The sequence below is a fragment of the Drosophila virilis genome, chromosome 3 (genome assembly GCF_030788295.1).
Source record: "Drosophila virilis strain 15010-1051.87 chromosome 3, Dvir_AGI_RSII-ME, whole genome shotgun sequence".
NCBI classification, from domain to species: Eukaryota; Metazoa; Arthropoda; class Insecta; order Diptera; family Drosophilidae; genus Drosophila; species Drosophila virilis.
The window spans coordinates 22,849,684-22,865,858 of record NC_091545.1 but is presented as its reverse complement, the minus strand read 5'-3'; the positions used below and the strand labels follow the sequence as shown (position 1 = coordinate 22,865,858).

At 38.8% G+C, this 16,175-nt stretch overlaps 1 protein-coding gene across 1 annotated transcript in view; it reads right to left on the bottom strand.

The window, feature by feature from the left end:
• The window catches only part of LOC6623630 (probable serine/threonine-protein kinase cdc7), a 35,337-nt gene extending 19,331 nt beyond the window's left edge, over nt 1-16,006 (bottom strand). Inside the window, exon 1 of the mRNA XM_002048261.4 lies at nt 15,063-16,006. Within this exon, the coding sequence (XP_002048297.2) occupies nt 15,063-15,509 (447 nt within the window). The 5' untranslated portion in view covers nt 15,510-16,006. The remainder of the gene's footprint in view (nt 1-15,062) is intronic.
• Between the last annotated feature and the right edge of the window lie 169 nt (nt 16,007-16,175).

Here is a 16,175-nt window from a genome sequence, read left to right as displayed (position 1 = left end):
AGACATTTGGCTTTTTTGATAAAAGTATCTAAAAAACAGTCCGACTCTTCTTAGACTGCTATATAATATAGTAGTGCGATATTTATAATAAATGCCAAGTTGATATATAGCTTGATAAACAAAAGATGTTCCATACAAGAACAAGAACCTACAGACGCACCTATTTAAAATTTTAAGTAGATAGCTTTAAAACTGAGATAATAATTGTTCGCATAGAAACAGACAGACTCTATAAGCTCGTCTATTGATGCTTATCTAGAATATATACTTTATGAGGTCGGACATGTCTTCTTCTATGCGTTACACATTTCATGACAAACTTAGAATACCTTCTGCAAGGGTAATTGGTCTCATGCCGCAAATAATAAGCTTCTCTTTTATAGAGATTCTAATTTCAGGCATATTAAGTATGTTTCTTGGCTTTCGTTAGGTCATGTCAATTCATACTTACTCTTTCTCTCTTTCTCTATCTTTCGCTTTAGTTAAAGCTGAGGTAATTTAAATACACACAGCTAGCAGAAAGCAGGCTTATAGATGTTTTATATCAACAAACAAATCCCAACTCCAGCATATTAAATAGGTTCTTTGGCTTTACTTGGGCTATTCCCTGTCTAATTTACAACTGAACCCGCTAGAGGCAAATAGAAAGCAACTTAATCTTCCCAACGCACAACAAAGCCCAGCCCAGGCACCTTTAATAAATCTACCATGTCTTTTGCACTCTTCCCATATACATCTATCTTCCACCAACTCGCAGCTGAGCTCCTCTTAAGTTGCGAAATTTGGTGTTAACACAGTTCTCCGCCTGCGTCTCGCAAGCTCCCATTCCCCAAGCTGAGCCCATCTCAAGCATCTTGAATAAGTTCCTTAGCCTCTGGTTGGGTCATATCCAAGTCTTTTGCTTGGCCAACGAAGCGCACACCTTATAATAATAAACTCGCGATCATTATCCAAATGGCCGACAAAAAGCATTATCATGCTCATGAAGAGCCGACTTCAGAAATTGCATAATAATTCTTTTTTATTTGTCTAGTCGCATTTGTTGCTTGCAAAATAAAATATTATTATTAGTATTTTTTATTATTATTTATTATATTTTTTTGTCTGCCACGAGCTCTCTTGGGCTCTCTCTCTCTCTATTGCTGGCGGTCGTCAGTTTTTATGCTTGAAAAATTGGGACAGCGATTTGCACGCTCGCGAGTGGAAAACAGAAAAAACGAGTGAGAACTTTTGTGTTTCGGCTGCACACGACTGCGCAATACTCTGTACGCGATGTAATTGCCAATTGTATTTGATTGGAAGCTCAGTCCAAGACTGTTAAATGTTAAGGCAGTGACTTTCAAACTGTGACTTGCTCTCCCATTACTGCATGTAGTGTGTGTAGAGGGTATATAGTATATAAAGGGGGTGTGGCCGCATGATAAGATCAACTGTCATATCTGAGCTATTTTATATGTAAATCTGTGCCTCTAGTGGGCGTGGTCATTAACTCCACGCCTCCATGCCTCCAGCATAACCAATACGCTCTCTTTGAATTGCGTAGGGTATAGAAACTGAAAAAACAGCCAAAACAAAACATGAAAAGCGCGGCGTGCACAATTTAAAATATGTTTTTTTTTTTATTTTTGATTCTAACGGAAGTCGTTGCTAATGTTTGTGACTTGTTGTTATTGTTGTTGTTGCTGTTGATTTTGTTATTATTATTGTTGTTGTTGTTGTTGTTGTTGCAACTCTTAGCCAGCTTTTGGGCACCGGCAACTGGCGACTGGCAACTGGCGCTGGCTGCTGGCGCTGATGACCCATGCTAATTGGCTAATTGCGTTTAATTGCCTTTTAACACATATTTTTAAGTCTGTCTGTATGTGTGTGCGTGCATGTATGTGTGTGTCTCTTGGTCTCTTGAATAATTTTTTGAAATTAAATATTTATTTAATGCGTCCAGGCGGCGGCTCATTAGCGCCAACTGGGCACGTTGGCGTATTTGGCCAGAAGGCAGTCGAGATTTCGAGTGGGCTTTCGGTAGGAGCGGGGGCGAGTCAAACTCTTTGAACAGAATGGATTTTAAAGCTGCTATCAAATGGCCAAAAGATCAAAGCTCACGTCCAAACATTGTAAAGACATGGGAAATAATCTATTGTTCAAGTCGTTATTGTTGTCTTAGGCAAGAAGTTGACTTACGTTGAAAGAATCAACTGAAGGACTAACTGACTGACTAACTGACTGACTAACTGACTGACTAACTGACTGACTAACTAGCTAACAGACTCATGGTAATCAATACATAGCCTAAACTACGTCTTTTACAGAAGTTTATATACATACATGCATATATGTATATATCTGTGTTTGTATGTACGCATGTATGCATGTATGTATGTACGAATGTGTGTATATATGTATACATGCATGTAGGTATGTATGTATGTTTGTAAAGATATTCCCTTAAACGAAACGCAATATCAAGTAAATTTCCTGCTGGCCTGCACATTTAAAATATGTAATGCCCTCCTATGCGATTCTCATGAATTCAAGTAAGCCCAGCAGGTTTTCATGCTGCATTAAAAGTGTCGTGTGTGTTTGTGTGCTGTGTTCGTGATCTAATCAACTGGAAGGTATGTAGTATTTAGTATTTAGTATTTAGTATTAAGTATTTAGTATTTAGTATTTAGTATTTAGTATTTAGTATTTAGTATTTAGTATTTAGTATTTAGTATTAGGTATTTAGTATTTAGTATTTAGTATTTAGTATTTAGTATTTAGTATTTAGTATTAGGTATTTAGTATTAGGTATTTAGTATTAGCTATTTAGTATTAGGTATTTAGTGTTAGGTATGTAGTATGTAGTATGTAGTAAGTAGTATGTAGTATGTAGTATGTAGTATGTAGTATGTAGTATGTAGTATGTAGTATGTAGTATGTAGTATGTAGTATGTAGTATGTAGTATGTAGTATGTAGTATGTAGTATGTACTATGTACTATGTACTATGTACTACGTACTATGTACTATGCACTATGTACTACGTACTATGTACTATGCACTATGTACTATGTACTATGTACTATGTACTATGTACTATATACTATATACTATGTACTATGTACTATGTACTATGTACTATGTACTATGTACTATGTACTATGTACTATGTACTATGTACTATACTATGTACTATGTACTATGTACTATGTACTATGTACTATGTACTATGTACTATGTACTATGTACTATGTACTATGTACTATGTACTATGTACTATGTACTATGTACTATGTACTATGTACTATGTACTATGTACTATGTACTATGTACTATGTACTATGTACTATGTACTATGTACTATGTACTATGTACTATGTACTATGTACTATGTACTATGTACTATGTACTATGTACTATGTACTATGTACTATGTACTATGTACTATGTACTATGTACTATGTACTATGTACTATGTACTATGTACTATGTACTATGTACTATGTACTATGTACTATGTACTATGTACTATGTACTATGTACTATGTACTATGTACTATGTACTATGTACTATGTACTATGTACTATGTACTATGTACTATGTACTATGTACTATACTATGTACTATGTACTATGTACTATGTACTATGTACTATGTACTATGTACTATGTACTATGTACTATGTACTATGTACTATGTACTATGTACTATGTACTATGTACTATGTACTATGTACTATGTACTATGTACTATGTACTATGTACTATGTACTATGTACTATGTACTATGTACTATGTACTATGTACTATGTACTATGTACTATGTACTATGTACTATGTACTATGTACTATGTATGTATGAGATGCTTTATCTTCCAGTATGACCTGTGTTTAGCCTTTTGGCATTCCATAAGCTAGTTTTATAATTGGTTTCTCACATCTAGATCTAACAACCATTACTCACGGCTTGTATCGTATGCGACTAACGGAAGTTACCCAACTAATTGTTGACACTCCTTAAAAGCCAAAAGTACCTATTTGCCAATCTCGAAAATTCCAATTACTACAACACCCATGAAAGAAGTGCAAAAAAACTAATTAAAATATGTGCATGGCGCACAGGCAGCTTGTAAACAAAACTGTAACCAAAGTCAGCTGATTTATGGGCCACTAAGAGGATGCAGATGCAGATACAGATACTGTGGCTGCGACAACAACAACAATAACAACGAGGTGAGTGTCTAAATTTAAAGAGCTCCTTACTCTATTACCCTGCATCCGCTGAACCCTCGGCCCATGCGGATCGGTGTTGCCTACAGCAATTTATGTCGCAGCCAAAAAAAACAACATAAATTGCCAGCAAGTGCCGCCGAGTGTGGCACATGCGGCACAAATGGGTGGCAACAGCCGCCAAACGAATTGAGCTATAAATGTAACTGCGAAACGAGAGTGTTGCGATGGCTGGCGAAATGCGATACCGCATGATTAATTTGATGGTGGGCCCTGGATTGGCCCGCCGGGCACATTGCAGCCAGTTAGTTCTCTGTTGGCAAACAACAATGCCAGGCTTATTAGTTTGTCCATCACATAGATGCGGCACCGTGCAACACGTTGCATGTCAATGGCCATAATTAAGCATGCGAAAACGGAGCAGTTTTCTGAAATGAAAACAATGCGGCCACCGACTGCAACAGCAGCCCCTCCATCCGCTGTCCCCTCCGAGCACTAGCATGTTGGCCATTTTCATTAATGGCCATACAGCAAATATGCGTACCCCTTGGCACACCCACCGCCGCTGCCGCCCCCTACACCCCTGGCTTGCCCTGCCATTTGCCATTGTCTTGCAGCGCGTTGCACTTTTTGTCTGTTGCATTGTTTGTAGCCGTGTTTTGATTTCAGCATCAGCCACAGTTGTCAGCGCTGCCTTCGCCTCGGATTCAAATACACACTCGACAAAAAAAAAAATAGGCAGAGCGAGAGAGAGAGAGAGAGGGTGAGTGGGAGAGAATATGGCCAGCCCCCTCCTGGGGCTGTCATTATTTCAACGTTTTTCTCTGGCATTGTTTTGTTTTCCAGTTATTTGTACCCTGTAGCCGAAAAGGCCAAAAGGGGGGCGTAATGAAATGAAAGCACCGGAAGAAGGCAGATCCTACAAAGATTTATGACATTATATTTCCCCGATCCGCTTAAAAGGTCGTATTACTGCTAAGCAGAGAATTGACAAGTGAGAACGCCTCATTTGCATATATACTAAAAAGATTCTTTGAATCTTGCATCTTTTGCTTATATAGCTCAAGAAATAGAGGGAAAATGTGCGCGAAGCGAACTTTCTTCTAGATAAGGTAAAGTTTGAATGCAAATTCTAATGAATCCTTGAAGAACTTAATTTCATTAATTGTATTTTATAATATGAATATAATCAATATTCTTTCTTCACATTTTTTGAGTAAAATCCTTTTTCTTGTTCAATCTACAATATTAAGACTACACAATTCAATATATTTGCTTTATATATTCTACATATCTATTCATAGAAAAGCGATTTACTTTCTCAGTTTAAATTGAAAGTTTTAGAAGCTTAGAATATTTATTATTAGACACAATTAGAGAGAAATTTTGAGAACTTGGATATTCTGCATTACTCTTGGTATAGTCAGTAGGGAGGCTCCTTTATATACACTTTTCATCTCTCTCTCCTGATGAGGCTTTGCAAATTAATTTTGCCCTACATATTCTCTTTACTTTCTTCACAATTGTTTACAGGGTATCTTTTAGTCAGTCACTGACCTCAGTCACATACCTTGAAGCACTTTGTTTGCTTTTGTTTTGTTTCGCTTGCGGAAAGGACTGCTGCAACGACAAAGTCAACGTTGCCGAGGTCTCGGTCTCTTCGGTACGCTGCTCTTCGACCCGCGCGTTGCTCTACAATCGGAACGTTTCGTCGCTTTTGGCCGCTTGGGGCGCTTTTTGCATTGCATTCAAATTTTGAGGAGGGCCACCCACCGCCAGATAGCGCAGTGCAGCCACGTTTCCGTGACCTTTTTTGAGCAACACATTTGACCTTATTACGAGCATTTCAATTTGTTGGCTTTTATTGTACCGAGCTTTACACTAAAGCCATGAAATTAGTTTTGAGCATTTGCCATAAAAGTGTAATGGCAAATTGTTTGAGATTCAGATTTGGATTTTTGTATCTGCTATACGCTCTTGGCGTGCAGATATTTTCTGTTGATTGCTTTGACCTAGGAAATGCTTTGTTTTTCATTATTGTTATTATATTTTGTTTGTTTGCCTCAGCTTAAACAAACGCAAGAGAAGCGCTTCGGGGGAATGCGAATTGCAGATTAACGAGTAATTGAAATTATGATAAAAAACCTTCGGTTGGCGCCGCCAAGGTGTGACTTATTGGAAAGTGCTAAAAGACTGCAGCATTCGTGGCAAATATATGCAAATGGACTCGAGATAAGCCAAGGTTATGCTTATTAATATTTGAGCTATTTTTATAGATTTTTAAATGCTTTACAAACTGCAGAATTTAGTCTTAATTGAATGTGCCGAGAGTTTTTGCATTAAATTCATGAGAAATGTTAAAATACCGCTGTTAATGTTAATGTAATGTTAACTGATGCTGCTACAGTTTGAAATGTCCTCTGCCGCCACGCTCTTGTTATCTCTCTTCGCCTCTGCTCAAGTAACTTAAAGCGCATCTCTCGCTCTTTTTCTATACATATAATATTTTGACTTATAGATTTTTAAATGCTTTAAAGACACCCGAATTTAAGGCTTAATTGAATGAGTCGAGGGCTTTCGCATTAAATTCGTGTGAAATGTTAAAATGCCGCTGTTAATGTAATGTTAATCGACAGTTTGAAATGTCCTGCGCCTCGCTCTCGTTATCTTTCTTTTACTCACTCTCTCTTCCCACCACTGCTCAAGTAATCAAAAGCGTCTGTTTCAACAAGTGCCCACGCTCTACCCTCTCTCTCTCTCTCTCTATCTCTCTCTTCCCATTTGCTCTCAATTGCATTTGCCTAGCAGAGTTCATCAAGTGTAAAACAAAACAAGTAAAAACTAGAAAAAAGCTCAACAGAGCAGCAAATTTCAAAAGGCGGAATTGCGCCGATAACAGCGGCAACAACAACAACAACAACACGAGTAGAAACAACAGAAACAACAACAACAACAGCAACAACAAGCTAGACCAAATTAAAGTAAAGCAGCCCGCAGTGAACGCGTTTCGCTGCGTTTGCTGCGTTCCTCTTCAGCGGCCACCCTCCGCGTCAGCGACAGCGGCAGCGTTGACGTCGGCGTTGCGCATGCGTACCTGTTGCTCTGCTACTGCGCTGCCGACGCGTATGACTCAATGGAACAGCGCAGCCTGTCAACTCTTCTTTTTTACATTTGGTTTTTGTTTTTTTTTTTTTTGTTGCTGTCGTGCAACATGTTGGCGGAAATAATAAATTCTAGCTCGACAACAGCAGCAACAACAACAACAACGACGGTAGTTAAAAGCTGCGCTGCTTTCGTTGTTGCTGTTGTTGTTGTTGTTGTTGTAGCATGACGTATATGACAGCATTCAAGAAGAAATCAAAAGGATTGCTGATATCGTCATCAATTTCCCCCCCCCCTCCCACCATCAGCTGCCCCTACCCTTTGCTAAATTTTGGTTTCATTTCTTTTGGTGAAAATGCTGCTCATGTAACTGGGGGGAAAAAAAAAGAAGAGAAAAAGCTTTTAATACTCATATGTTATCTAGAGATTCGCTGCGATCCGTTTGTTGAGGTTTGTCTCAAGCGTAACAACTAAATTAACAGCGTTTAAGTTAAAACGCATTTAAACAAGTAGCCGCAGCGGAAGACACAGACCTGGCAAGTGCTTAAAAATGATATGGTGGGAAATTTTCATTTGTATTTTTTCTCTTTTTTTTTGGGGGGGGTGGGGGGTTTTGTGAATCATAGGGGTGACTTCTCGACAAAGCGTGTGAAATGTAGTTAAACAGAAGGCAAAAAACAACCAATGCGCAATTTAAGTTTAATGCGCAGCATAAAAAATGTTAGGAACCCAACGAACCAAATACCGAAAACAAATGGGCAATATGTTAATTCGTGGAGGTTCTTTAAAGAAGAAAGAAGAAAGAAAAAAGTTTGAAATGATATTTAGAGAGAGATTTTCGTTTAAAGCTGTTTTAAGTGAAAGATAAAATGGTAAAATATACTAGACAATACAATAATTAATTTATAATATATATATCAGCCATGCCCCTGTCAACTTTTGCGCCTAAAATCTTAGATATAAGTTTGTGCATATAAACGCGATTTCCGCGATTTTTCCACATTTCCTGGCGGAATTCCCCCCCAGACTCACGAATTAAACTTTTGAAGCTCTTGAAATGCTTTAATATATTTTCCAAAATCGAGAACTGTAATTTAATAAAAGAATTTCAAAAAATAATAATTAAAAGCATATTTTTTTGCTCAGTGTAAATTCTAATACAGCTGCGAGTGTTGCATTATTATAGATTAATTAGATAGATGCACAGTTTCAAAAGTTTATTTTATGTAAATATACAAAAAGTATTTTATTTCAATTATAGGGCATATATTTTTTTGAGTGTAACCCATGCAAACATTCTTTCAATTTGACTTCAACGTGTCTATTTTCAGCCTGCAATCATTCTTTCAATTTCGCTTCAATCTTTTTCCTATGTGTTTGCTGTGGCAATTGATATCGCCATACTTATGTTAATTATGCCCACTTTAGCAGCTGGAATTGTGGTCTCATCTGGCGTGCAGTGGAGCCGGAGCCGGAGCCGGAGCCAGCCCACCTGACGCAGCCCAAAGCAATTTCATGGCTCTTGGGCAACGCACTTGAAGCCACTTTGAGGCATTTTGGTTCGGTGGCAAGTTAAAAACGCTTTCAATGGCCAACTAACTAATTGTTTGGCCATGGCTGGAAGTCGCATTGCAGACTGCTTTAACTGGCATTTAAATGATGGCCTAAACGCAAATACTGGCAGCGAGGCTGGCCAAATGCGGACTGCGGCCCAAAATAAATAAACAAACTGTATCAATGTGTCAATCAAAGGCTGACACACTCGACAGATTGTCTGCGACTGCCATGGAAATGGCTTAATTGGCCAACAGCAGCGGCAGCTGGAGAAATGACCAAATATTATGGCCAAATAGTTTCCGGTATGGCAAATGGCTAATGAGCTGGCGACGACAATTTCGCACAGCCAAAGCCCAAAATGCACAATCGTCTGCACCCAATGCGCCGCTCAAGGCCGGGTGTCATCTATAAGGTAGATAATGTCAGTCAGTTAGTCGCTTTCTTTGGCTTTTAAACGCATTCTTCGGCTCTGCGCAACGAACAGGCAAAACAAACAGCAGCAAATTGTTGTTGAAAGCTAACAAAAAATAATCAAAGAAATTGCTTAAAGCTGAACTTTCCATACCCTAGCTTTGCTGGTAGACAAACATAAAATTTTACATGCATTTTGCTATTATTTATTGTTTTTTACAAACCAAAGTTCTTCTTCTTTTCTAGTTTTTAAAAAGATTTAAAAGTTAAATTGCCTAAAAATATAGATTATTATTTATATTTAAATATTTATGAATTGTTTATTTTCCAGAAATTCCACAAATTGGAATTTTCAAAAGTAATATCTGTTAAAAATTATAACATTTTTTTAGTATAATAATTTAAGTTATCAAGATTTGAGCCAGAATTGGAGAAAGTAAGGGTTTTGTGATATGGTAAATTGATGTCAAAGAAATTCAAGCAAATATTTAAATATTGTTTGATAAAAGTTAAAAAATTTTAAAATTTTTTTGAAAAAAAAAACACAACCAGAAAATATATATTTTACAATATTCAAAATCAAAAGGGGTTTCATCTACAACAATTTTGAAAACTTAAAAAATGAAAATAATAATAATTTCTTATAGTAAAAGTAAAAATGTAGACAAGAAAGAAGAAACGACATGATGAAAAGGAAACAAGTTATCAAAAGAAGCCAGAGAAAAATTAGAGAAGATATTTTGATGTAATTTATGGAATATATTTATAAATATTGCTAACAAATCATTGTTTAAACAAATAAGTTCGCTTTTACCCTGCGATAGCTGCCTGATAATGCTGCGATTTGAATGCTTTCAGCATTTATTTTTTAACATTTGCTGCGTGCCACAAAAAGCGGCAGCTGCGCCCGGTTTCATCGAGATAACAAACGATTGGGCGAGAGAGAGAGAGAGAGAGAGATAGAGATTGGCTTAGATCGGGTCGGGCAAGGTATTGGAATACCGCTGTAAATGAATTTAACAATTAGAGTGCGGCATTTGTTTGTTTCGGGTTTTTAATTAGCTCGCTTAGCCGAGACACGCACCATTGCGGCCGGTGTCTTGGCTGTGGCATGCGGCATACGGCATTTGGCGCGGGCCACAACCGTTGCACAAATTGCCTTGACAGTTGCATAGTTGCCGCAAATGTTGCAAATTCTCGAGACTCTTATTCAATGAAAACTAAATTGTTTTTGATATGTTTTTAGCTCTTGCGTCCTACCCCTGCCCCTCCTATCGTGCTGCCGCCTTTGCTTAGTTTATTTCATTCAGTGCATTTGCAACTTATGAATAAAACATGAAGAGGGCGCGCGCGATTTAACCCATTTCCATTTATCTCGAATTTTCCTGCCATTTTCCTATGCCGCTCGACAGCGCCGCGCCACATAGATATAGACATAAACTCTGGACTATAAATAAATACACAACACTTGCCGCAGCTGAGGAAATTCTCGGCTGGCTTTCGATAAATTTATGTGGGACCTGTCCGATTTTCAGCTCAGTTTTGCCGCTGCAGCCGCCAAGCAAAATGTGCAAAAATCAACAGTCACATTTATTTCACTTGCGTCTTTTAACCTGGGGGCAAAACAACTGCCACGCCCCGTGCCGTGCCGTGCCGATTGACGAGCCAAAATGGAAGTGGGCCCAAAGTACCATAACTCACAGCTCCCATATAGACACAGATATTCATATATATATATGCACATATATATATATATAGAGCCATAATGATGTTGGGATTTGATGTGTGCTCTTAACGAAGTGCCAGGCGTGGTTCTTTTTTTCATTTCTATTTCTTTCATAATTCCAAAGTGAATTCTCGTGCAATGTAAAGGAAGGAACCAAAAATATTGGTTTAATTTTGAAAAATTGTTGAAAGATTTCTAGCATTTCCTATATAATTGAAATCTTGGCAGGTGACATACTCTACGCTATGTATTTTTTAGATACCTAATAAGAATAATTAGTTGATGTTAGGACATGCATTAAAGTTAAAGCAATTTAAATTGCTTGAAGAAGAATGAGCAAAGGCTTATTGGGCTGAGTTTTCCTCGTTTCAAGCATATAAGACGTTGATATGCAAGTAGAACGCCCTCCTATTCGATTCTCATACATTCAAGTAAGCCTTTGCGGGGTTTCATGAATTGCTTAGAAGTGTTATATTTACAGGTTTACATCTCTTCCCTCTCTCTCTCTCTCTTACTCCTTTATTATGTTCCTTCTCTCTCTCCCTTCCTTCCACTCTCTCGTTCTTCCCACTTTCTCTGTCTCTCTATTTCTCTCTCATCTTATTTACCTATCTTTCTCCTGCACTTACTTTTACTAACTAGTTCTCTTCTCTTTCAGGCAAATGGATATATTAAAGTCCGTCTCCCTTCAACTAAAAGAAGACAACAAAATAATCGTGAGTAGCTGGTTCTCAGGTAAGTACAGATTTCCATATATACATTTATATATTAATAAGAATTTGTGTTACGGCAAATCAGAACCGTGCAAAAACTCGAGGAGATAATCGTATTTTCTTGAAATATATATATATAATTCTATATAAAAGCACTTTACCAAAATATTCTTTATATTTGCTAGAACTAAGAACAAATGAAATACCCTCTATATTTAATAGTTCCCCGAATTCTAAGTTGAATTTTCTTTTTCATGGCATAAACTTATATCAATATATTGTTTTGCCATCACAAATAATTTATAATCTCTTCGAATGAAGAATACAATTTAACAATCAACTTATAAACGTTTGCAAAAAATTTAAATGCTTAAAAATAGAAAAATGAATGTGTCAAAACAAGAACTTAAGATGCGAGGCGAAAATACCTATCCCTCTTTTTATTTAAATTTCGCTTTTGCTCACAAGTTTGAAATTAAGTTGATTTTTGTTGGCATAAACAAATGCGAATTGACGAATAAATAGATTCTAGCCTTTGGAAATGTTTAGACATGTTTCAGGTAAACTCACGTGAACATTTAAAGATTGTGCGAAGCCTTCAATTCTTGACCTTTCACAGCTTGATTTTCCATAAAGCCCATTTGGCTATCTCTTTCCACGGTTTTATTGGCCATGAAGTCAGCCTAAGCAGCTGAGTTTTCCTCAAGCAATCAAATTCTTCCATAATTGAGGCCAATTTTAGTTGCTGTTTATAGACTTGAGGGGGAGGGGGAAGGGGGGGCTGTTTAGGCCAAACTATTGCCAGGCTAATTAGCCTTAGAATGTTGCTGTTGTTTATTTTGGTATTTATTTATGTTAACGCCTTTTCCAATCATTAAGACGGCTCGCGAATGCGTGCAAGGCAAAGGTCAAACATAATTTGAATGAGTCGAGTAGGGGGGAAGGGGGAAAAGGGGGGGGGGGGGGGTTGGTTGATTATGTAAATTAAGCGGAAAAAAACAAAACAACAAAAGGCCGTACAATTACTTGTGGCAGATACTTTCTGGCAACAATTTGAGGGGCATTTGTTTAGCTCTACCCGTCTTCCGCTCGCTCTCACTCTGGCCCTTCCCCTCACACCCTGCTGCTGCTGCTGCTTGCCATGCGATATGTTAGCCAAAGTTTATGCCGCTGGCAACTGCCTCATTACGAAATGTCGCCAAGATTTGCGGCTTTAATAGACGCCGTTAAAAACGTAATGGGTAAAAGCAGCAGCAGCTACAACAACAACTTAAACAACAACTTAAACAACAACAACAACAATTGCAGTTGATTTTGTGTTTTTTTTTTATTTTCCTTTTTGATTGTCACTCGATACGCTTTGTTTTTGTTGCTTTTGCTGGCCTCTTGGCCACACTTCAATGGCGCTGCGGTGCATAATTTGAATTTTTCTAACGCAGCTGCTGCCGCTCGACGCTCGACGCTTTCGCTGCTGCAACACCTCTGCCAACCCGCACCCCCCCCCCCCCCCCCCCCCAACCGCCCGCATGCCATTGGTAGCTTCTACTTTAGCTCTGGCTGTGTAGGAGTTGTTTGGCCGCCTCGGCATGCCCAAGAGTTCATTGCATTTGCTTGATTTTCACTTTCAATTGGCAAAAAACCGCAACGTAGTTGCAACATCGCTGCGTTTGTGGCAGCTGCTGTCACAACAGGCGACGCATCGCTGCCAGCTCCCCTTCACCCCTTCCCCATCTCTTGACCAAGAGCAAGTTGAGATGCGTGCGCGCGTCTAAGCTGGCGCCATCTAGCGTTCGGATTGAACCGAGTTCGGTCTTATAATCGTCTGTGCGTTAAGGCCCAAAGATTGTCATATCAAATGTCTTTATTTTGCGCGTTTCAGACCATGACCGAAATAGCTATTACGCCATATATGGCCATTTTTTACATACACATAACTAGCATTATTTTTTCTCCAACTTTTTTTTTTTTTTGCCTTTCTTGACATTTAGGCTAATTGACGTAATTTGTTTTAGGCCTAAACGCTAAACTGTTTGTCAGCTGCGAGCTGACATTAGGCCATTTGGCATGTGGAACAAGTGGAACACGCGACAGATAATAATGCCCCCCCCCCCCTCCCAAAAAAAAAAAGAATACCGACTGGGAATTAGAATAGGTAACAATGTCGAAATCTTTGGGCATGATAAACAAAATAGTCACTTATTCTTAATGATACTCTTTAGCTGCTATCGTTTAATTTTCAAAGTTTTCTCATATTAGATTCGAAGATTTGCTCTGGTTAGCCTGTTGCCTGTTAAACGTTAACGAATGCGCAACAAAATAGAATTACATTAAAGTGAGCAAAACCCTTAACGTGCCTGTTAAACGTTAACGAATGCACAACAAAAGGGAAAGCAAGAAAGCAGAACTACAAAAAAATGAAAAGCTCCCACGTGCCTGTTAAACGTTAACGAATGCGAAAGCAAAGTAGAACCACAAAAATCAAAAGCTCTCACGCCAGAGAGAAACGTTTTTTATCACTTGCCACGTTCTTGAGCACCCGCTGAGTGTTTTTTTTTTTTCAGCATTCATAACTAACCCCTTCACGCCATTAAACAAGCTTTATTGACACTGTAAGCCCCATTTATGCAGCTCTCACATTGATCAAACAGCGCTCTAAGCAAGCCCCCCCCACCCCACTCTTACGCACACACACACACACACACACGCATAAAACGCGTCATCCATAAAAAGTTCGCACATAAATAATGTTGACCTTAAAAAAAAAAGCAAGAGAAAAAAGGTTGTCATATCACGGCCACCGTGACGGAGCTGCAGCCGAAGCTGGAAAAGCTGCCACTTCTCCACATGCGGCTCCTGCTGCCAAGCGTGGGCAAGACGCAAGACGCCAGACGCAGCGCCGGCGGATAGGCTGTCAAGGCTGCAAGGCGGACAGACAGACGGACGGACGGACGGACAGGGACAAATGGACAGAGCAACAAAACAACAAGGTGACATAAATATTCAGTTCAATTCCGAAAAGGAAACTCAACTTTTCGCCAAGGCAACAGAGCAAAGAGCTTGGCTTGACAATGAACAACTGGCAGATACCCTGTAATTAACGCAATATATAGATATATATTCTATTGCTCCGAAGAGAAGACAAGGCTTGAACGACTTGCAGTTACCCTGTAAATATTTATATACAAAACGTATATAGAAAGAAAACTTTGTGTTCAAAAAACAAATCATATATTATATATGTTTTTAAAGGGTATAAAACAAAGCGTGATATGTGCTGCAGTCATAGCACAAGAGGGGGCAAAGAGGGAAAGAATAGCAGAAAGATAGGCTTTAAAATAGGCTCACCTGCATTGACCAAGTGAGGGCAAGATTCAGATTCCGCTGGAGTTGTTGTTGTTGTTGTTGTTGCTGCTGTTGTTGTTGTTGTTGTTGCTGCTGATTAGTCGGCGCTGCATTGAAATGTGTCAAGTTGTTGTTGTTGTTGTTGCTCGTCGTGTGACGTCGCGCGGGCAGCGCTGGCGGCGGCGTCAAGCAGAGCGACTCCTGTTGCTGCTCCTGTTCCAGTTGCTGCTGCTGCTGCTGCTTGGCCTCAATTTGCGGCGACTTCTTGGGCAATGCCAAAGCGCTGCTCCCATTCCCATTGTTGTTGTTGTTGTTGTTGTTCAGCGAAAGCGAACGCGCAAAAGAACTTTTGAAATAGCGACACGGCATCTGGAAATCAAAGTCCGGCGGCGACGTCGACGTCGACGCATCCGCAGCGGCCGCTGCAAAGGCTTGCATTGTATTTTGCATTTTGGTTTTGTGCGCGAACCGGAATTTACAATTTGATTTTCGTTAGAAATTTGTGTTATTTTCTTTATTTATTTATTTATTTTTCGTTTTGGTTAGTGCAGCTTTAGTTTGGCATTGTTATTGTTGTTGTTGTTTTTGCTAATTTGCTTTGATTTCTCGTTTAGTGCATTTTTTCACGCTCTCTGGCCAGGCTCACACACACACACACACACACACAAACACAAAATAAACGCGCGCGCGCACACACACACACATACACTCACACTCACTCGTATTGGTTTTTGACAGCTGGTATGTTTTGCCAATTTCACACGCCTTCAATTTCAATTTTTCAATTATTTATTTGGCTGGCACTTTTTAATCAAAATCAATTTCCATGAAAAATATAAAAGCGCGCGCACTACAAAAATCGGACACAGACGCGCAAATACGTCGCACGCGATCGGCTTTTTGTGAACGAATGAGCAACAAGATAAACAAGCAAAGCGCAGAGCAATGCAACTCAGCGGGCTACACAGCTGTCTGTTAAGTTAACAGCAGTCTGTTATTAACTGCCGCTCAGTTGTGTTTTGTAGATTTGCTGTAGATTCGCTTGACTGAAACGTGCTGTTCATGTTATAATTTACAAATATTATATTTTATTATTGTTATTAAGTTTCATTAGCA